Here is a 24,014-nt window from a genome sequence, read left to right as displayed (position 1 = left end):
ATTGCTGGATCAGTGGTTGTCCTAATGCTGTGGGGAAACTTGGCAGCTGTGCTACCACTGTGGGCTGTGGAGACAAAGCCAGTGTGGAAACTTCACATGAAAAAAAAAAAAAGAAAGAAAAAAAAAAGAAAGAAAAAGCAGAAAGCAAAAAAATAAAGGGCCAAATACATTATAACAGACCCAAAGACAATAATCTTTTGTAATCCAAACAAGCTGGGCAAGCCAAGCCATTGTTGAGAATCTGAAAAGCTCTGGACCAAAGGAGGAGGATAAAAATGAAGAAAAAAAAGTCATACAGCTCCTAATAGAAAACACAAAAAGCATACTGAATTGCAGAATAAACCAGTTTGTTTTCCTGGGGAAACATCAAAGCAGAGAGTGTTTTACATTCTCTCACTAAATGATTAAGTAATTAAGTGTAGAAGTAGTTGTTTCTTCCTAATATCACCTACACCTCTCTACATGTATGTGCAAATGTCAACACACAGTGAGACTAGTGACCAAAAACCAATTCAGATAATTGATCATCTGCACTGTATATGATAAAAGTTCAGCAGCATTTTAGTGTATCAAGCTCTGGCTGGCCAAAAGGCCATCTGACATTTTCTAGAAAAGGAATATATATGCTAATTTATTCTCCATGATAGATAGTGTCCTTAGAAACAAATGCAAAACAGACATGTCCTCGGCCACTGTGTCCTGGTACATCAGTTGAAGCCAGGAATAAGAAAGGGAAGAAAATAGAAGCAAAATCGTTGAAGCGGAAAACAGCCACTAAGAAACCTTTGCCACCTCAAACCATCACCACTGAGGGCCCACCAAACTGGAAATCTAATGTCTTGTCCACAATTACAACCATTACAATTAAGCCAGGCTTTTAGATAAACAGAAATGGATTGCCTCTCCTCTGCCTAGGGGATCACTGCACACAATTCAACGGGTAACAAAACCTTAGGCAAAACCTCGCAAAAAGAAATGGATCCTTATTCAGAAGAGCTGTTTTACACAAATGTATGGCAATAGAGCAATTTCCTCGTCATTTAATTGTCCCGAGGCAACTAAACAAAGAGGTAACTGAGGCACTAGTTGTGCAACATGAAGCAGCTGAAAGATTCCAATTCTTTTATTAGGACAAAAATGCAGGCCCCATTTTTCACTTCTATCCAGAAGTCAAAAGGAACAGTAGGGAGAGGTAGCCCCATCACAGTCTCCACATGCTTCTGCTTGGCACAGGCCACCTTTTTTTGGGACAATACTGTGATGAATTCAGACTTGAATTTTCAAGTCGCAGTTCAAGCATTTACTCCAGAATAGCTGCTTACAGCTAAGCGTATTTGTACTGAACTGGTGACAATTTTTGCATTGACCATATTAGAAACTCCAACTGGATCAGTGTGTGTCCTAGACTCCAAGAAATTTAGAAAAATCAACTGGAAAAAACCTGTTTTCTTCTCTCTGCTATATGCTGGAGCTAAGAGAGTTCACAAACCAGTACTGAAAAGCAACACATTGAATCAAATCTGCCAGTTTGATTTACCAAAGGTCTTCTACCTTACTCAGTATTCTACATTTAGAATTTCTGTTCCTTTTTCTAATGCCAAAGAGTATTAACTAGGTAATAATAGTTTTTGGTAAAGTGGTATGCACACATTTACAAGTGAGGTAGAAACTAATATACAGAATTATCTCTTCACTTAACTTTTAAACTGTCCATTGCTGCACAAATCTCCACATTCTGCTGGAGATTTGGACTGGAAAAAAATACTGTAGTAAGCAAAACTTCCACTGAGTTTTTTTTTCCATTTCATTTGGGACCTCTACTGAGCAACAACAGTTATTTTTCCTCTTCGTGTTTTACTTCATATTTATCAATACCAAATTTTATCACTGTCATGCCCATTTGTGTTAATCACTGAATTCTTTGCAGTACCTCATGGTCATTCTTGTTTAATAAGAAAAGAGCTGTGGTGCCACCTGCCAATGCTGCAACTTCCACCATTCCAACCTCATTTCCTTTCCAGACCACTAACCAACCAGGGAAATGCAAAACAACTCCCATGAACCTGAAGAAACCCTCTTTGCCTTCCAAACACGATGAAAGAAATCTGTTCTTGCCTTCCTCTCAGGAAGTTCCTGGCCTATAATACTTCTGTAGCTCTCCCCCACATGTTTTTCCTCCCAACTGGCATGTCATATCTTGAAAAAGAGCTTTTGGAAGTCTACAAAAAACCATTCTTTATTGGTGCCTCCAGAGACATCTGGGAGTTTAACAAAAAAACCCTCCTTCTGCAGAAATTGGGAGAGTGTCTCATGATCTTCCAAATGTTTTGCTGTCTAAGTCCTCAGTTGATCCAATGTTCTCATTCTGTTCCTATTCTTTTGCTCATGCCTGTAGCCTTTTTAAAATGTGAAGTCATCATTCTCAGGGTGAAACTGCATATTCTACTAGCAGCTGTTCAAGATGACAGACCAATGATAGTTATTCTCAGATTTACATGTGCTGCACAAACACTTCAGATTATATTAAACTTAGATCATTATTCTGACATTAAAACATCATTATATTTATGGTCCATAAAGCATGGAACAAAGCAAAAGTTACGTAGAGCTGTAGTTGTATGTGAGCATCCAGGCTTCCAAATCTAAAATATGCTTTCTTTTTAACTCCTCAGTTCTTTTTCTTCCTGAAAGGACATTTACTACAGACACTAAAACACAAATGTCATGGAAGGGAAGACCATTTGTATATATTGGGCTTTTGCCTTCATAAGTCACGCACAGAATTCACAACAGAAAGATAGGGCTTCACCAACGAGCCTCCTGAATCCAAAAAACAATGCAGACATTTAGCCAGAAACCAAAAACCACATCATTCTTTCTGTCTTCACTTTTTAAAGTCCATGCTGTTCATTCAAGCCTTTTCATTTTAGGCTGGCTGTGGTCAGATAGGCCCATGTCTAAAACAATTCCTAAAGGGATATCCAAACCAAGCTGTAGTGTACTAGGGGAGGTAGCTCGTCCCTTCTGCAAACTTTCCTGGGCATGTGAAGGCATGATGTACCAATGTCTTGGTTTAAAAGACAAATGCCTAACCCACTGATCCAGAATTTATAAAAAGCTACTTCCAAGATAGGAAAACTGTTTAGCTTTTGGAAAGATCCCCTGGCACATCTTTGCCTTTATATGCTGGCTCACACATTAAAATGAGTTCTCCCAAGGGAAGTCAACTTATTTAAAACATCTTCTAGAAGAAAGACACACCTGAAAGAAGCAAATACCTTTTCTTTTAGTATGCAGGGGTACACCTCCACATTTGATGCAGTTTATACTAATCCAAGATAGTACAAGGCAGGCATTGGTTGGGGGAGAAGGCTGACCCCATGCTGAGAAGGACACATTCTTACCAGCCAGTCATGTTGAAGTCACGGTACAGCATCCTCTTTCCAACTTCCTTGCGCTGCACCCTCCGTGGAAACTCTAAATGTGTGAATTCATTTCCCAGCAAGTGAGGCTGCATGTAAGCCTGCGGGCAGAAATCAAACCACAGATACCACATAAAACAAGACATCATCTATTTTTAATGAGATAGTATTGCCATCCCTTCCTGGCCCATTCCCACACAAATTCCACCCACTCCTCTACCCTTCTTTTTAAATAAAGAAGATGATGTGCTCCTTTTCAGCAAACAATGAATATACACCATCTCTGTCCCTGTCTGATATCCAGCAGCAGCATTATAGGGAACAGTCCTCTTGCCCTCAAAATCCTTAATTTCTTCTCCCTGCTCCTCAAGATTTGGGATCTCTAAAGTACACTTCAGCCATTGACCCTGAAGGAGTCTGCAGATTTTTGTAAAACAGAACACATGCCTTTTTGTGAGTCAGCAAGAGAGAAAGCAATGATCAGATACAAAGTCTTGGAGAGACTTGGAGGGGTGAGTGTGCAGTGAAGCCCAAGGTTTTTAACTCCCAGTTCAGCTATGCCAACAACACAGAAAAACTAACGTTGCTACCACATTTTAATTGCCACCATCTCAAGAAAAGTGCACCCTATCACACGACATTGCAAATAAACACAAGCTACAGAGCAATTTATTTTCTTGTTTTTGAAAAATTACATCCTTCATGCAAAATAGACCTTTAGAAAAGCAGCAGAAGTTTTGTGTCACAACTGCAACTAAGGTCTTTGATAGTTTTAATGTTCGAATGCTGCTCATGTCCTTTCTAGTGCACTGCTCTGCAGATGTTGGATGGCCCCTTTGCCAGAGTTGTGCCTCTGCCTCATGTTCTCCAGAGCTGACCATAGTTGAGAGCATTGCGAGGCTCCTCATCCACTGTGTAAATTTTTGGATTGAATTTATACACTGATCACTTGACATGGTGGGTTAATCTTAAACATACTTATTTATTCTTCCTGAAATAAATCTCACTACTTTTTCTTTAGTACTCAAATAAACAAGCCTTTCTCTCTTCCTCTGCAAAGCTGCATTGTGAGCGAGCTCTTATAAAAGACAGTCAAATTGGCTAGGGAACTGAAAAAAGTTGCATTTCTTAACCTTTTTGCAGATAACTCTTTTTCCTTATCCGGCCAGTTAAGGCAATAAAGTCTGTCTTATCTTCAGCAGCAGCTGCCATCAAGGGAGATGAAATGAGCTGGGTTTAGTTTGTGTGTATGTCATAAATCTAGTGCTCATCAAAGGTAAGCAGCAGGAAGCACTGGAAGCCCTTATTGATCTACCTGGCATCTGTCATGCAGATAGTTCACAATAAAATATTCCCTGCATTTAAGAGTTGAGCCTGCTCCCACTCAATTTAATAGGAGCTCTATCAGGCTCAGCATAACACTAATCTTCTATCAGCTTGTCCCTGCTCCTGTCACCAGACATCCTTCCAGAAAACACCTCAAGCTTGGTTGGAACAGGACTGAGGAAGGTTGCTGCATGTAGCCAACAAGATTGAATTCTGCTTTCAAAGAGGTGGTTTTCAAGCACACAAGTGACTTGATATTGCAATGCCTCCATGGAACAGAAACTCCACCAAATTATCTCTGTATACAGTGAAGTGAATAACTTTTTCTCCCTCAGTCTACAATCAGCCAAGGTCCCCTTCTCCACGCAAGTATTACTGTCAAGGGCCCTCTAATTGGATCCCTCTCCTCATTACAGAAATGGTTGGGAAGCACTAGTGACTTTTGAGAGGTTCAGCAGTATTAGTCCACATGAGACTTTTCATACTTCCAGAACTCTGAAACGTCTTCATTTAAAAGTACATGTAAGCTTTTTTAAAATTTCTTTACATTCCAGTTGCAAAAAAGATGGAAAATTCCTAATGATTTGATGTATCACAATATATTAATGATATTTGTTCTTTATATGATAACAAAGAGCTGGATTGTATTGGTATCTTAAAAACTTTTTTCTAGTCTATGGTATTGTAAACAATGAAGTCAGTCTGCATTGAAAGTGCAATTCAGTTCACTTTTAAAAATGCACAGCTTATCTTGATTAAAGCATTACAAACCACTACCAGCTAAATACTGTCACTTGCCTATAAAACAAGGTCATATTTGAAAAAAAAAATCACACCTGATATCAAAATGAAGTTACCTAGCCTTCAGATTGTAAGATTACTAGTCTGAAGAGGTCCAGAAGAAAAACACTACAGGCTTTTAGCATTTTTTCACTTAAAAACAAAAATTTCCTTTATTGAAAAGGTAAAGCAATCAGGAGAGACTGCACTGCATAAAGATTTACTCAGATGGAAAGTCTGAGGTCATAACTGAAATAAGATTAATAAAGCTGGCACAGTTACCAGTGGACTGCTAATGTTCAAATAAGACTTCTCTTCCGCAGCCAAGCCTCAAAGCTTGATTTACAATCCAGGGATCTTAACTTGATTCTAATATTTTTGGCGTCAGTGAAACAGAGGGAAAAGAGCAATTTGGAAGCTGCTAATGTCTGTGATCTGAATTCTTATGTGAAGAAACAGGGATTTTTGTTGTGCTTTGCTTGATTTTTTAATTTTCCATATTTTAAACCATTTTTTAACAGTTATTTTTGATTCTTCACTGGTAATTCTACAGAGAGAAGAATGTTCTACTACAAAACTCAGCTGCAACTTCCAGCTGTGCTTGTTGAGAACTAATCTCCATGTACAAGGCACGACTCTTCTCCCCACCTCAACAAAACCATGCTAGGCAGCAGAACCAGAAAAATAAATAAAAAGCAACACTTTAAAAATCTACAGATCTTCCAAATAGACATCCAAGCAGAACCATGAAACCACCTGAAGTGATCAAACAAAACAAAAAAAGTGAACTAACTACCAGAATTTCTCCTGTGATGACACAACATATTTTCCATTTTAATGTGTTTAGTCTTGATGTGCAAGGACCTCAGATCAGAAGCACCAGTCAGAGAACCTGAAATTTAACAAATAGTGTGGCTATCCAACACTTCCTATACCCTTATGAGGTATTTTCAGACAACATTGTTATTCTGTGTTATGGAATTGGAACATTTTTCATATTTTCTCTTTCAGAAGCCGTTAGAACTTTTTGGCATAAATCTGGCAGAGTCTGCATTGTGTGTTTTTGGTACTTTGCCATTTTATGGTGTATTTTGTGACTGGATGCATTGCATTCAAAATTAGTTTTTTAAAATGGAGTTCAGTCAAAGAAGTATTAGTCATGGTTGTTTAAAAAGGGCATTTACTTCCTGCTGTGTTTCCTGGTGATTAGAAAAGCAAACATGAAATTAAGATAAACCTAGACTTACAAACTAGCATGCCAGTTAATTAGGTGGCAGGAAATATTGCACGTATCTTATCTGTACCTCAGTAAGGCCTGCCATTGGCTTTCCAGCTCCCTCAGTAGCCACTGCCCTGGAAAGTCACTGGCATTAGTGGTTTCATTGCATTCTGTGCTATTTTCAGATTTGCTGCTTTCCCCTATACCAACTATATGTTACAACTTTATAGTTATATCTTATAGTGCCCTTTTCTCCAAAAGAATATTCTACTATATGGGACTATTGCTCACACCAGCATGCACAGCCCAACTCAGAAGTTTTGCAAATGACTCAGCCATTATCATAGGGACACATTTAAACCAAAGAGAGATTAAAATTACAGGATGTGGTGGTAAAAGGAAGGAGAAGACCAGAAGCCAAATCCACCTCTTGACTGGTCTCTCATGTTGTGAAAGGTCAGGACCCCTTCCATGGAACCGTACATCTCTTACCACATCATCATCCACTGTGTCAGATGGCTGAAGTAATCCTATGCTGGGTGATACAGGGAGCCAAAAACTGTAAGAGAATTACATCTTGACTGACTTGTAATCAAAGTGCTGACTGGACATTTAGGAGATCTAGGCACATTTCCCTTCAGGCTCAGTTTCTACAGGCATCCTTCAGCAGGTGAGTTAGCGACATTTTATCCTCACCTGAGCAACAAAATAAGAATAGATCCCCTTTGAGCCCATGACTGTCTGGACACATGAACTTTTGCTTGAATGGTGGCAAACACGAAGAGCACCCATGGTCACTGTCACTGGTGGCCTCCCAGTCTCTCCTAGCAGTGACACCTGCACTGGTAGCACTGGTGAACTTTTGAGGGGCAGTTTGGCTGCACACACAAAGATGCTACAAACACCATGCTGACCTCACATGATATCTTGAAAGTGCAACTTCAGTAACTAACAGAAATACACCCATTTGCAGTGTGCTCAATTCATCATTCATTTTAAACACATCTTGCAAGGGAGTAAGTAACAAAATCTATCCTATTTACTGTTGCAATTTAGACTATCATGACTGAAATTAATAGCCTCCTTAGAAGATGAAAGAAAAATTGCTTCTAGCTGGCACTGCCTGCACAATTGCTGAATGTACCAGAGCAGTTCACAGTAAATACTGGATTTATATTTCCTTCAAGACACACTGATACGGGAAGTCAGGACTTTTCCCAATTGCTGTGTGGAGTCTCCAGCTACAGTGCTAAAAACAAAAGACACAGAAATTCAGAAGAAAAGAAGGTTTCTAAATGCCCACTAGTGGAAGGAAAGCAACATGGTGTACTGAACCTCTACAGAAGCCAAAGGGCCAAGGGAATACTATAGCAAAGGTTTCACACTTTCCATCTTAAGAAGCATTCTCTGACTGAAGGACTGATCACCTTTTGCAATCCTCTCACAAGCTGTGTGCACAGAAGTCTGTCTCTACCATATAGCCTGCCTCAAGTCTGCAGCTGGATGCTGCTCCCCCACTGCCCTCCTACAGAGTGATGACCAGGCACAGAGCTGCTTGAATCAGAACAACAGGATAGTCAACTTATTCTATTCAGGTTTCCATGCCAGAGGCCGACTGCCAAGGCCATTCTTGGATGCATGGCAATATACCTACCAGGACAGGGAAAACATTTGCTTCCCTTCCTTCTCAGTTACTCAACCACTATTAGCTGAAGTACAATTTTGTCTCTAAGACTAGACTGGAGGACTTAATATAAAGATACTCACATGACCCAAACAACTCATTATTCCATGTATTTCTTTCCACACAGAAATTAAGGTTCAGAAAAGAGTGGTTAAAAGGACATCCTGTGTGACTGAAGCAATCAACAGGCTCTAAAGGCAGAGGGAAGCTCCTTCATCCTGACTGCACCAACAGTGTCTGCTGCACAGGGAACAACACCCTGCAGGCTATAAATCTATACCCTCCCTTTGCTTGTACAGTAACTTCCTCATAGTGAACAGTATCTTTGCATAACCAAGTGAAATATTAATGCTAAAGTGATTAAGGGATCTTCTTCCTTTTGTGCAGAAAGAGCAGCACAACCTCTATGAAACAAAGAAACTCAGCTTTAACGGCAAATAAGAAAAGAGAGTCAAAGTAAATAACTTTCAGACAGAACAACAGACCAGAGATGTTGATGGTAGAATAACAGACGAATAGCAGAACCTGGGGAGAGACAAGTGAGTAAGAGGAATTATTTGGGATCTAATTAGCAAGACAGATGCAAGTTTTGGAGTGTAATGCTTATGCCAACCTTGCAAGAAATTTGAGGTCATCTTTTTCTTTTTTTTTAAACACAAGAGTAAAAATCCTTCTCAGGAAATGTTGTGCTTGAAATTATCTGTAATTTTGTTTCATGCTCTTTCTGTCTTGCATGTATTCTCTTTGAACATGATACCCATAGACCTGGCATATTTGTTACATACAGAATTAAAATAGACAAACAAAGGTAAAGGAATTTTCCACAGGAAGCAGCAGAAATGCTTTTCAGATCAGCTACTGGTTTCAAATTTAAGCCAGAAAGGATATCAAAAGAGAAAAAAGAAACCCTTGTAGGCAGTATTTTCTCTCATATTTCCTACAGAAGTAGTAGACTCTCTAGATGCTAAAGATACCTTTTATTTTAGAGGCAAACAAATTATTTTAAATGTAGCTGAACCGCAAATATTTATTAGGCCTCTTTTCCATTTGGTTCTCTGAATATGAATGGTTCCAAAGCAGTATTTCCTCTGAAATTTTCAGCTTTAAGCAAATGAATTCGACTGAAAAAAAAATTAAATGCGACCACTTTAAGGAAACATAATTTTTTCTTTAAAACCTTTCACCACCACCTTTCAAGCACTGGCATTTTATCTAGTTTCAAACCACAGTGTTTGGTTCAGGTCGAAAATAGAAGATGCCTTAAGATCTGGGAAGACCACTAACCTTGACCTGTCCACCTTGAGTCAGGCAAGGCTGAGAGTGAGCCTGCCTTGGTTGAAGCTTAAATTTCTTAAAGGAAAAAAGCAGAAGAGAAGAAGCACAAAGGAAATCTCTCAGCCATGTTAGGAATGACATTTTGACAAACAACTAAGTGACTTAACTATAACAGCATGACTGTTATAGTAAATAAAACTAATCTTTGCTCACCCATCCTATCCTGCAGCTACTAATGTTCACTAAGATCACCTCTAAGTTGGATGTCCTTCTCCTTATAGAGGTACTACTGGCATACTGCTAGAGTAAATTAATCAAACTCTGCAATATCACACATACAAACAGTCTGTGGTATGTTATACTGTCACACAGCAAGCATTGGGATGGATTGAAACACATCTCTGGCTCATTAGCTCTATGTCTGAGCTCTCAAAATCCAACACCAGTGCGCTGCTGAAGGGTCTGCAGCTGAAAAATGTACACAAGCACAGCCATGCCAACCAATGGCCTTTGCTGAAGAGGTAATACTCCTCTCATTGAGATTTGTTCAACCAGGATTTTCTCCACATTTGCTGATGGCATAAAAACATGCATGATCAGTCATGGTGTTCAGTGGGCACATCATCCTTCACTGAGCCACAGTAACTCAACAGCATTTCTCTGAGCCTTTGATATTACTGGGCAATGCTTGTCATCAGCAGCATCTGATTTGGTCCTCAGGTCTCTTACCAGATACTGAAGTCGCTGGCGTTCAGTCTCTGGAGTGAATTCTGAAGACATTGGAATGACTTCACCATTTCGGATTATTATAGCTCTGTAAAAGTAATAAAACATCATCAGCACAGAAAAAAAAGGTAAAAAATCCCAGAAAATCACAGGGTACAATAACATTCTTATTTTCTTCAGAATCACAGTCAAATAAAGCCATTTCTTTTCTACTGAGGTTGTCAGCAGAACTGCCCTGCATCCTTTAGCCTAGGTAACAAAGTACACTAGTATAAGCCAAGTTCATTTTAGAGCTTACAAAAACATCCAAGCAACAAAGGCAAGAGTTATTTCAATTGATGTCTTCAGGGTATCTTTATTAAGTGAAATGCAGACACCCAGAGGAGATGCTGCAGAATCACTGATTGCAGAACAACTCTTTTCAGGTTTTAATACCAGTTGTGGTTGACACAGTCTAAACTACTTTCTTCAAATGACTCATCCAAGCACTTTTCAATTATTAACTGGTCATGTGTCATGTCAGAACATTTCTACTCCAACAGTAAATGGAAGTACCAAAGCAAATCCTATTTAAGACAAATGTAACTATTTACTTGAAAGATAGCAGGTAACGGAATGATTGTAGATTAGGCAAGAGATTTTATACACACTTCTGCAAATGGCAGAGAGAAAATTCTCTCAAACACCTGCCTGTTGCCTCTGAACAATCTGATATCTTGCACACAAAATACAGTCCAATCTTTCCCTGGTGTAATGCCACTGGCTGGAAGACAAGTCACAGGAGGGAAGAATTCACGCAATATTTCTATTGCATTCTGCATTCATGTATTCACTTACAGAACTATGTTCCTTTATATTTCCATTATTCAGGCAGCTCTGTAAGTAGAGCAATGCCTGGCACTTTTGAGAAACTATGTATCATCCCAAAGACTTTAATGCCTGTTGTGGAACTGTTTCTCTGCCATCAGTAGATTAATTCAGTATTTGGATAACAGCAGTGTACCAGCTCTTCCCGTGAATTTAGACAGAACTTGGTGTAGCTAAAAAAAGTATTTGCCACATGGATTCCAGTTTCTCTATGTTTTAAATGGTCCCATTTCTGTAATAATTTCACCCCACTGATGCCCTATTTATGAGCTAGCTTATTTCCCTTGATAATATTATTGATTTGCTCTCATTACCTCTATGCCAGGTGGTCTGATGGCGCTGCAACACAACCAACAAATACGGTAGGCACACAAAGACTGAAAACTTAAACTTCTAAATTCAAAACATAGGCATCTTGAGAAAACCAACTCAGGTACAAACTTGAATTTCTAAAATTAGTGGGCATTGGACAGATTTCCAAGTCTTATGGATTAGTCATTCGATTAAATTGTCTCCAAATTGTCATCTACTATTGCTAGTATGCAAAAGGCAGCGGCATTATCTTTGAGCAAATGAACTGTTGACATTTCTGAGATTCATGTGGCAAACAGCAGATAGGTTCAGGATGGTGTGACACTGGCAGATGTGTGAAGAAGCTCTGGCAATGAGGGGAATACTGCTTTGCTCTGAAAGGTAACAAATTTACTGCTCTTGGAATTCCAGCACTTCCTTGAAAATAATCCTGTGTAGAAATTAGAGGTGGTAAGACTGCAGCCCACATACTTGAAGGTTCCCACTAGTCCTTAATTAAAACCAGTATCGGGTAGTTGAGACAGACATGGTAGTTGCAACTCTTTACTTTCAAAAAAAAAAGTGCATAATTTTTGACAGATTTTTTTTTTTAGCGAATCTGACTACAGGCTTACAAAAATGCCTAACCAATTAAAAATGATAAAAGTTTGCTGAATTTTTTTTTTTTGCATTTCTGAGACAGTCATTTAAATATGAATTAAGAACTCTACTACCTCTCTTCTGCAACAACACTTGCTTTTATTTTTGCAGTTCTGAAGGTATTCAGCTTTGAACCAGATTAATTTACTCAGACAGTGAACATTTTATGTAACTTTTTAATATGTTATTTGATTCACTTGAGTAGGTCTCCACTTAAGTGGTCTGTGGGTTTAGTACAGAGTATGTACTCTGGCAGCAGTCTAGACTAGACTGATCAAAGGAACTGATCAGACACTAACCAAATTTTACACACTAGTTTAAGTGAGTCATAAGGGATTTTCTGATCTCTCGCTTGTCTGAAAGACCTAATATAAAACCACTTATTGATATAACTCCTAGCACATCAGGCTAATTTTCTAATTATTCTTTGCTTTCCCTTTAATCACCATTTCACAGGAAATTCACCTTTTAAAGACAACTCAGACCAGTCTGGAGTTCACCTTTTTCTTTGTGCACACTTCCTATATATTTTGATAGCTGTCATTCTCACTTCTACGGGTAGAATTGGGCCCTGAGGGACTCACATCATATAAAAAGCAATTCAGAGGCGAGTGGGTCAACCTTTCATAGCTCAACTTATTTTCACCAGAATTGGCAGCCACCTGGGATGAAAAGCACAACCCAGCACATACACACACACACAAATCTCCAGAGGGGGAGGAATTAAAGCAACACTGTTGATACCTGGTAAAAGAGTTTTATGTTTTTCATTAGCATTTTCAGCAGTTGGACTTCATTCAACTTGCAAGTTACAGCTGTTCGTAAGAGTCAAATGATTTGATCTGAGGAATGAGACAGCTCTAGATATGAGTAAAGGGAGGGACACAGACATACATGTACAAGGCACTGGTCCAAATTCAACTGTGGTGAGCTTGTAAGTCCATACTGGGTTCTTTACCTTTCTGCATTAACTGCTTAGCTGTTTCATGACAGGAAAGGGCATTTCTGATGGCCCAAGTGACAAGAAGGGATAGATTTGTTGGCTGTCTCACTGAGGAGCCTGGGTGCAAAAGCCTGGCCTGAGAGCCACCCTGCTCAGTGGGATTTTCCCCAGTGATTGAAAAGGTGCCGAATTAGGTCCTAATTGGGTTTGAAGACTGAAGTGCCCTTTCCATGACCTTGCAGTGACAGAGCTGCCAAGCAGCAACTGAAGGCTTTTTCCACTGAGCAACCTCCAGAGCCCTGAATTCAATAGCCCAGAGTCAATAACTGCTCATGAGGAGGGAGCCTAGCTGATGCAGCAGCTGCAAACAGCTCCAGCAACTGCTTTTAGAGACCCACTCTATACAGTCCTGCAGGACAATTAATTTTGACTTTACACTTCCTAATGGACTAAGCAGTAACATGGTGTTACATGAGCATTACTGCTTCTGCCATGCATGAAACACACGTATGCAAGGAAATAGCATTCTGAAAGCATTTAACTACCCGTGTATTGAGGATATATGAACGTATTGTTTTATGCCAGAATACAGCTGTCCTATTAAACTGTCAGAAATAACTACATAGGAAGCAAGAACTCCTTGAATAGATGCAGTGCCCAGAGAGCATCTGATTCTGCCATGTTTAATAGTGACATTTTAATTTCCACCACACTGGTGAAACACATTATAGCAGAGCCACAGGGTGAGCCTGCCAAAGGCAGATGGATGATTCATGTTTGCAGAGAACAAGTATGTCAACACTAACCAAATATTCTCTGATGACAAGGTTGCTTCAGACCCATACCAATCATTAATTTATATCACCAATGAAGTAGTAATTAAAAAAACAAAAGCTTCTTTTTGGCAGGATTGGAAATCGTGAGTCAGAGATCTACAGCCTCCTCAGTGCATTGCCCTCCATGCACTGATGACCCTTCCACACAGCATTGTCTACAATGAGAAACTGCTCTTGAGGCCACAGAGGCCAGTAAGTCACTTATTCTGATCTCTTCTAAAAACAAACTATATTTTCTTGAGTCCTTTCCTCTCTTTTGAACCCTAACTCCACACACACAGAGGAACTACAGGATTGTACTTGCCACTGAATTTCACATGCTCTGCATGACAATGACAGTGGGTTCACTATTCCAGAGCAGGGATATTCACAGTAAACAGGAATATATTGGAGAAAAAACTCCCCAAAACACAGCTGAAGTAGCCTAAAATGGAAGAAACAATAATCTAATTTTGTATGTCTTCTGGCCACTCAAATTCTTCTGATCCAGAGAAGCCACACCCTGAATAAGTAAATGAAGAGCAAGAGATGTGCCAGTGGCTCGATGCATAAGGCAGGACCGGCAGTCATGGCAAATCCTACAGCTGGCTATGTCTGCTCAGTCACATGTAAATTAAAAGAAACACCAGGAGCTTAAAAGGCTGCATGTGCATCTGCAGAAAACAGTGTATTTATCTTTTGGATTGACATGACTGCGAAGTCCATAAGGATCATCTAAATTCACACAGAACATTAAGTATATGGTTATTTTCTATATTCAGACTCAATACTTAGAAACTGTATTATTAGGTGCCTTAGTATACATTTACTTTTAAAATACATGAAGAGTGAAGCAACAAAAGGATAAAAATCTGCTGCTGTGCTGTACTGCTGCTGTGACACTCAGGATGTAGCAACAACACTAGCATAAGGAAAATATTGATATACCAACTGCTTTTGCATTTTTAATATGGCTAACAACTACCACCTCTCCCTGAGTCAAGCAGGGTTTAGATTTTTTTGTTTGTTTTCTCTTTTGTGGAAAACACAATCAGCTGAAAATTGCACAGCATCTTTTCTATGTTTCTTATGAGAAACAAATAGAGTAAACTAATACATTTTAGAGGAAGCTCTTGTTGGTTACTCTCATTTAATCATACAGAGAAAGCAACACTTTAGTGAACAAGGTCAAAAGTGTAATTCCACTGCTGTCACAGGTCTATTGGGATTCCAGTGTTCAAAACAAAGAGACATCTCCAACTGTTAGGAGTATTCAGGGGACACCCTGATTCCATTACACACTTTTTCAGCCAAAAATGATTTGAAACGCAACATTAAACTGCACATTTCTTCAACACAGGATAAAAATCTGGTAAAGGTGACAGAGAAAGACCATTCAGAAAACCCTTTTTGACAGTGTATATCAATTCCAAGCCACAGGGAAGCTGTATCCATTTTGTCAAAGGGTGTTAAGCATGTGGATTCCGTACAGATGAAGCAGAAGTGTCTGGTCTGTCTGCAAAGGTATTAGAAATATGTCAATGAAAAAGAAAGAGGGATTAAACTGACAGAAAGAATAAGGCAGGGTTTTATTATATTCAAAGGGGAACTAAGCAGTAAATTTTAATTAGGTGTGCCACAAGACAGCTGTGGAAAAAAGAAAGTAAATCCTAGAACTACAGAATCAGTCAATATGGGTATTTGTTTATTTTGGTAACAAAATGCATATATTTAAACAATCCTGGGAAGATCAATGCTAATGGTTGCTAAGCTTAAAACCATTTGTGCTTTTTTTTTATTTCTTTACCTTTTCTTAATCGCTAAGAAGTGAAAGACAATGACTCTAAAACAATTAAAAGGAGAAACATTTTTCTCTTCTGTAAATTAAGTACTGGAACTTACTGACATTATGATTACTGATGATTTTTAATACATTCAGCACTGGCACCTTGGTTTTACTTCTTCAAACTGAATTAGTCTCACTTAGTCCCACACAGACCCATTTCTCAACATTTCTTTAGGAACCAGGTGTACAAACACCTCACTGCATTGGCAGAAAGTATGGAACTGATCTCATATTCCATCCCATGTATTCACTAACAACATGGAACTATAGTGCAAAGCCTTTAAACTATTACCTTAATTTTATTAATTAAGGCAGGCTGGGGATAGTGGAACAAATTATTTTACAACATTTAGCTGGCATTAAAACAGGTTCCAGTGATGACATATCCATCACCATAAAACTCAGGTGGAAGCAGCAATCCTCAGCAATACCAACGGAAAAAACACCCTCTCTGCCTCCCACCCCTAATACCTAAGACAATGCCCCAATCCTTACTTGGCACCACTATCAAGAAGAAAACAAGCAGCAAACCAGGGAAGGAGTAGAGCCAGCTAAAATTGTCCTCATTTTCCATTTACTGCCACTCAACAGTCATGCCACCCTGATTTCTTCATATTTTTCTGCACAAATATGAGCCTGTTCACAGAAATGTTGTGACAGGATAGAAACACTGAATCATTTTTCTTTCAGCCAAACAAAGCCAATGTTAAGCAGGAGTAGACTCTCCCTGCTTGTGGCTCTTCCTGTGACAATGTGGTTTCATGCTACGTTGTGGGTTACAGCAGGCTGCTCAGACACTTTCATTCATCACTTGGGGGAACTTCAGCTCCCTCAAGCCAACAAAAGGTGTGAGAACTTGTCTTGGTGAAGTATTGCAAAAGTAATTTCCTACAGGAGCGTGCTCTGGCATTTCCTGCCAGAACAATGAAGATCACTCCCAAACTTCTGCTAAGGTTTTTTGCAGACTGCCAGCCACCTGGCTGCTCCTCAGCAGCAAAACTACCAAGTGCAGTCTTTGCTCCACCAGGACACTGACTGGTCATTCCCAAGAATTTAATTCAAGGTCCTTTCTTAATGTCTTTGCCACAGCATGGAGCCAAACATGCTATACCTCTCCTGCAGTAAGATGAGAACCTCCTCCCGCCTTTGAAATGAAGCAGAGAAAGAAATTATGAAATCCAATCTCTACAAACCCCCCTGAAAATTGTCTTTCAGAGGCACCTGCAAGCACATGAGCTGTTCCTGTGCACACACATGTAGAGATTGATGCTGTTTCCAATTACCTGACTCATTCATATTTGTATTTCTAGTGCTTATTTAGTGATTCCTTTGCAGAAGGCCTCTGGGCACAATGAAGCTGCTGAAGTACTCCAAAGCCATTATTCTGGTGGTTGGATTTTACTGAATTAACTGCATTATTTTTAATAAAGGATCACAAATATAAACTGTTTCTGTAAGCAGAATAAAATAGATTTCCATGGAAGGGCTTACTTCTCATGTTCAATAACACCTGAGCCAGTCAGGATTTTCTTTACTGCCACCAAAAATAAGAGAAATCAGAATATTTAGAACTGATCTGGCATTCCACCTCATGTATTCACTAACAACTTAATAAGCAGCAGCTAAAAGGATTTTCTATTGATGGCAGTTTCCCTCTGCCCTACATATTGCATCTAACCATGAGAAGCACCTGGCTGTCATCAACAATGGAACTAAATTACTTCAGTAGTTTCTGCATCACTACTCTACAGTTTTAAATTAAATGTAATGCTGAGCTTGCAGGCTATCCACAGAGGAGATTGCTTGACGTTGCCTCATCATTTTTGACTCCTGGAGCAGTATGCTTCTAGTTGTTGGTGCCTCTTTAGTGAGTGCAGCTCCATTCCTGTGAGACTCTACTGTGAGTGAGTTGCCTGGTCTCATTTAGGTCTCCAAGTGTATTGCTTGGGTGATGAAATCTAAGTATGGAGCTATTACTAGCAATTGGCTTTATTAACAGTGTTTTATTTTAGGGCTAATTATATATATATTTTGTTATGCCCATCCCCCCACTGATGTGATGGCACTGGCTATATGTGTGCAATGTTCTTGTTTAATTTATCAGGAAAGTAACTTTTGCTATTGAATGACTAGTGACTAGAAAGCTTATTACAAACCAGTTTATAGTGATACTACTAGCACACAAAAACTGCCCACTGTTGGTTCCAATACCCTTAGGTTGGAGATTTACTGCCCTCTTAGGATTCATTTTGGCCTGATGATTTCAGTGTGTTCTTCATCTGAACACAGCCAAGTACAAGGTTGCAATGATGACAGCCACCACATTTCTGTATCACGGCTGAACAACATGCCACCAATTACTCAGGCCGTGCCAGGGAAATGAACAAAGAAATGCAGTCACATCTCTGTGGCCAGCTCTGAGCCTCAGGACCGGTATCTGTGGAATCAAAGTCTTTTTCCCTGCTGTCCAGGATATCACATTCATCTCCAAGAGAAGTTACTATGGCAACTAAACCTGGGCTTAGTGGATGAAGGCATTGCTGTGCAAGTCAGTGTTTATTTTGCCAGTAATATGGCTGGGATACAGCTGTCCATGTAAGATGGAAGTAGCAAGGATTTTTTATCTCTCTGCTCTTCACTGTCTTACCATTGCCAAAATGAATGACTTCAGCACCTAAAGTCACATCCACTTTGATCTCAGCTTTTCTGCTTAACTCAGTAGCAGTTGCAGGATATTGGAACAGGCTGGACTGAGATGTAAAAGCAAAGATTGCAACTCATGCTCTCTGCTCACTCTTCATGGGTGAATTTTTACCCAAGCCCTGCTTCATTCACCCACACAAAAGTGACCAGACATCACTAGAAGTCCCAGGTGCAGGGCTCAAGCAACGCTGCATAGCTGCTGCTGAGACTGAACAGCCTGGGCTGCCTGGAGTTTGCTGAATTCAGGTGACTTGAAAAGCTTTTCAATATAGTAAGGACCACAGGAGACTTTGAAACATTCACCAAGCAAGTCTTGGGTGCTCCCCCTGCCCCTCCTCCCATAGAGAGACAGGAGCTAGAGAACCAACGTGCCCAGCCTGCTTTCCATGCCTTGGCCTTGGCCTGCAACACAGCAGCAAAGAACTTGCATGTCTCTGTGGTCAGCTACAAAGGCACAGATTAAAAAGATCGTTTGTGGACTTGTATGTTTTCTTAAAGGCTGAAACCCCATGAGAATTAAAGTTAATAAAATTCTTTATTCCTAGAAACCAATACCAATGAGCTGTGGCTTTACAGTTTACTGCTATTACTCGAATAGACAAAATTCTTCTCCTTCCTCATTATCTGGAACATAAGATAATGGCAAGGACCAAAGATTTAACTGAATCTACCCCTCACTGAAAATATTTACAATGGCTTCAATACCTGCTAATTGCCATAGGTATTGCTAAGGCACATGCTCTGCCAGGAGTTTGGAAGAGAAGTAAGACATTTGTTCGTCTTCGAAGCCTGCAAACATTTACTACCAAATTAATAATTTCTGCCAAGTCAGTGCTGGATATGACATGCCAGTAACCTGGAACTTGTCATTCACTGGATAACTAGAAAATGCTCTTCCTTAGCACTGCCCTTTGAATGAAATGACTTCTTTCTGATCCACTACCTTTTATTCACACCTTGCCTTAAGTGTTTCTTGAAGTACCTTCAAGTAGTACCTAGCACAAAATCCTGCTGTATCTGACATTGCTGTAATTCCAATGAATCTTGTACTCCTGCTTCTCCCTGGAAAGGAGGCCAGGCAGGAAAAGGGTAGAAGGGCTTTCTGCAGGCCTGCAGATCATGCTTCTAAGGAAAAGAGACAGGAAGAATAGAGAGAGAGGACATGGCCATGTCTCCTGAACATGGCTAATTTTTTCCAACATTTTGGGCTAGTCAGGATGAGACCTCACCACCTATCAAACTGCAGTGAAGGAGAATGTACATGGCAGAGACTTGCTTTGCTTTGAATTCAGTCTCTCCTCACTATACAGACTTAGGTTACCTGTTGCCCTGAAATGATCAAACATTTTTTATTTTCAAGTGATTCTGTTAGAAAATTAATAATAACCTAAAAAGGGGATGTTCCATAGATTGGCCAAACCACAATCTGTAAGTGTTGCTCTCGCGTCTGGGGAGGCATCTTTGGAGAATTTGGAGACATGAGAACTTCAGACAATGGAGAGAAATCCTACCAATTGCATGGCTCCAGTGCGTTCAGTTTTGTAACTTTTTTTGCTGCGTCTTTAGGAGAAGACAGGAAAAATAATGCTTTTCCAAATACTGCAGACTGGAGAAGCTTAGTAACTAAGTTAGTCTTTCCTCTAGAGACCTCTAAGTCTCCAGTATGAAGCACAGTTATTGTTGTTTATGCAGACATAGATGTAAGAAGACAGAGAGAGCTTAAGCAGACCACTCACACAAAACAGGGAAAATACGCACCATACAGATTAGAACATGAGTAGTTACAAAAAACAGAAAAGTAAAGCTTCCTAGACAGTAAAGCAAAGACTAAACTAAACTCGTTCTACAAAGCAATATATTAGAACACTTTTGCACAGTGTTTGCATTTCTGGCAAAAACGACCCTGCTGGACTGCCTCGAGGAAGAGGTCAGACACCAGGAACCACAAAAATGGCTCAAAATCATCAATTCTGACTTTTCCAAAATTCTATTTAAGCTAACTGCCAGTCAGCAGATATGTGGCTATTTCCATGCTGCTCTCATTTATTTCATAAAAGCAAATTAAGTCCCAAATCTGACTAACCATGAGGGAAGCAGCTGACAAGCACCATGACAAAGAACTGAAATGGTAAACAAATTCAATTTTCAATTTGCTATTTTATTACACTGGGAGAAGACTGTGTTATAAACACACTCTTCCACACCTGATCTCTTGAAGCACCAATGAAGTTAGTTCACCTGCACCCACACAAAACCATTACAAAAAATATTCACTCAATGAGCTCCTACCATTTAATAAGCCTAAATGCATTAATTTTACACTTGCAAAAAGGAGGAGAAAATCTATCCTGGACATGAGGATGTATGTTCAAGTAGACTGTGAATATGCCCTGAAAACCTAAGTACTGTGGAGCAAAAGCAAGGAGGCAAAAAGATTATAAAAAAGAGCTGATGAAGCAAAGCAAAAAATTCAGTGACCCTGCAAGTCTGTGAAGCCTTCAAAACATCAGGCTCTTTGCTTTGATGTCATGTTCTGCCAATAAATCAAGAAAAGCCCAAGAACCCATTTGCAGATTTAGTGAGGGTTTCAGGGTATATGGAAAAGTCAAATCAACTTGCAATGTTCTGTTTCTTGTATAATGATAAAGGCACAGCTTCCCTACATGGCTCCAAGCACAGCACAAAATGGAAGTGCCTGCAGTCTCTGAGCAGCTCCAGACGACACAAAAGCCAGAACAATGCTTGTGCCAAACATGGTTAATATGATCATGTTGCATTACAGTCATTGTAGTGATATTGGACAAATGTTATGTTGCATGAGGCTATACAATAATTGGGCAGTAATCAGTAAAAACATTAAGTCCCTGTTTTACAGCTGTTTCATCAGTAGCTATAAAACAACATCCTAATAAAGAGCATAAAACCAAAAAGAACTGGATTAACAAGGCGTGTTATGGCAGTTTAGAAGTAAAAGTCACTTTAGTAATATAGAACTGAACACTATTTAAAACAATGACCAGAGAAGATTTACTATTCCATATTTTAAAAAGAAAAGAAATAAAAAGCAGCTATTCCAATGGCCTAGTTTTCATAGCAAATATGTCACGCTGGTAAGCAAAACACAGTGCCTTGATGCTCACCAAAAAAAGCACTATATATTGGATAGCTGACTATAGCACTATCAGTCCCTAATCAGATAACCTTGCATGGACAATGCTAATGACTGAAAAGAAGAAAGAGAGAGAAAGAAACATTAGAAAAAGCTTTGGCTGATATTTCAATATGAATTTTCACTGTAAATAGGTATATTTATGGCAGAGTCCAAGAATGATCAGACAAGCCATTAGAGAACGAAAGCAGTTCCTTCCAAGTTGTTTTTATCAGGCTCTGAATACATCACCTCATTTTTAGTAGGGTTCTGGCATCATGTGCAGTTAACATATAATTATTACAGAACTGTGATTGCATCGTTAGCTGAAGTTTAATTATATCATTGACATTAGTGATGCCATAACATCAAGCTCAATAATAGTTCATAACAAAACCTACAATTAGCACAATTTTTCCTCCCTTTTACACCAACCAAAAGTGTTCAGCTTGGAGAAGCCTAATAGTCCATACAGAAGTGAGCTAGGGCTGAACCTGAAAGGATTGCTGGCTGGTAATTTAGTAATATGGTAATTAAAGTCTTTTCATGATGTAATTACACATCAACTACAAAAGGACAGCTGCTATACAACACTGCCAGAGTACGTGGCATGAAATGATTAGATTTGAGAAGCTTTGGTGGATAAACTGAATACCACAGACATAAGTCTGAGGTATAACTGGCACCACACAGCACATTATTATTCAAGTCTCACACTTAAAGTTTCCTTAGTCTCATTGTGATAGTAACAGTTTGTTGCACATACCTTGGTCCTCTGACAGCAGAAGCTGTTCAAAACTCACCTTTAAAAGCTGCTGCTGTTTTGAAATTCCCTGAAATTATAAAACCTAATCTTCACCTGGGGAGAGGCAGTATAACTGAGCTTTGGATGAACCCAAAATGTTTATCTCCCACACAAAACTTTCTCTCTCAAATTCCTATCTGTGGGAGACTTGATTTATTCGCAGGCTTTTTCCAGTGGGGTAGCAGAGAGGAAAGAAGGAGAATGAGGAGAGGGGAAAGGCACAAATCATTAGGTGAACTCAAAGAAACTAAGAACTAAGAGTTTTGTCATCTAGTTCCAATAGCAGTTGAAGTCAGTTCCCTGTTTGAGTGAAAAAACAAACCCACCCACCCACCCTTCTTCTCAAGAGCAGAAAATCATTTCTTGAAGCAGTTTGCTTATTGTATTTTTTGCTGCCTTCCCTTTTAGCTGTACAAACCACTAAGCTGGTCACACAAGGCATGAGACAGCAAAAAGAAATGTATTTTTCCATCTCACAAAAGTAAAATTCTTGACTACATAACTGGGCTCTTCAAAATACAGGAATGCACTGTGCACCCTGGCAGTGGGCGGACAACCTTAAAGTAGCTTGTCTAGTCCTAAAACGTCCTTTTTGTCATGACAGCCACTTGGGTGCTCTGCAACAGGTTTTTTTTCCCTGTAAGTGGGAAAGAGGGGATTTTGTGGGAGAGAGACCCAGATCAGCTGATCTGCACTTTAAAGCTTTAAAATTTCTTTTGACCTACAAAAGTCTAGGAATGGACTTACCAGAAAATGAAAGATTTTGCAATAATTCTCCTCAGCATAAGAGAGATTTTCTGTGAGGTCCATTTGGGAAGCACAAAACCAAACTATTTTGAATCTGGAGGGACTTTGTTACCAACAAGATGTTAGGAATGAGAATTTGAATCCTGGTTCAAACAACACCCAATCTTGCTGATAGTTTCCTTTTTGATTCCTGCTCTCCCTCTTTTTCTGAAAAGATGTTCTGGGTAAACTTAATGAACATGCAGAACTTCTTGAAGAGTTAGTATGTTTAACTACAGTTACACCAATATTCTGGCCCCAACTACAGATCACCTCCAGTAGGAGTGTCTTGCCTTTAGGTATCAGAGGCTGCAGTGGAGCTGAGGCTGCTCTTAGGGAGCACAGAAGGAATTCTGAGGGAACCGGGAGCAGCCAGTTCCAGTCATTTGAGAACAAAGATCTTGGCTACTCAGAAGAAAGTTCTGCATGATCAGTTTTACACACCACACTTTTAAGAGACAATAAAGCAAATTAGCCAATTCAAAGAAAGAGACTCAACTGTACTTCAAGTGCAATAGCAGAAGAAAACATGATTATTTCCAATTTAATGTCAGGAGACATAGAATGTAGTTCAGCTAACAGTTCTGTTGACCAGACAGGTGATCACCTCAAACACATTTGCAGTTACCATGGGAGGACTAACTTGACATTTGATACAAAAAGGAGATTGTGCGCTGTGTGTACACAAACCTAAAACACAAACTCATAACCATAGTAG

The 24,014-nt window shown here is 39.5% G+C and overlaps 1 protein-coding gene across 1 annotated transcript in view; it reads right to left on the bottom strand.

Annotated features, from left to right (window-relative positions):
* The window catches only part of PPM1H (protein phosphatase, Mg2+/Mn2+ dependent 1H), a 131,098-nt gene that overhangs the window by 31,115 nt on the left and 75,969 nt on the right, over positions 1-24,014 (bottom strand). Inside the window, exons 5-6 of the mRNA XM_033057704.2 lie at positions 10,436-10,520; positions 3,405-3,523 (exon numbers count right to left, since the gene is read on the bottom strand). Coding sequence (XP_032913595.1) covers positions 3,405-3,523; positions 10,436-10,520 — 204 coding nt within the window. The remainder of the gene's footprint in view (positions 1-3,404; positions 3,524-10,435; positions 10,521-24,014) is intronic.

This window comes from Catharus ustulatus, chromosome 4 (assembly GCF_009819885.2).
Source record: "Catharus ustulatus isolate bCatUst1 chromosome 4, bCatUst1.pri.v2, whole genome shotgun sequence".
In the NCBI taxonomy this organism is placed as follows: domain Eukaryota; kingdom Metazoa; phylum Chordata; class Aves; order Passeriformes; family Turdidae; genus Catharus; species Catharus ustulatus.
Note: the sequence above shows the minus strand (reverse complement) of the source record. Positions and strands in the feature narration are given on the sequence as shown.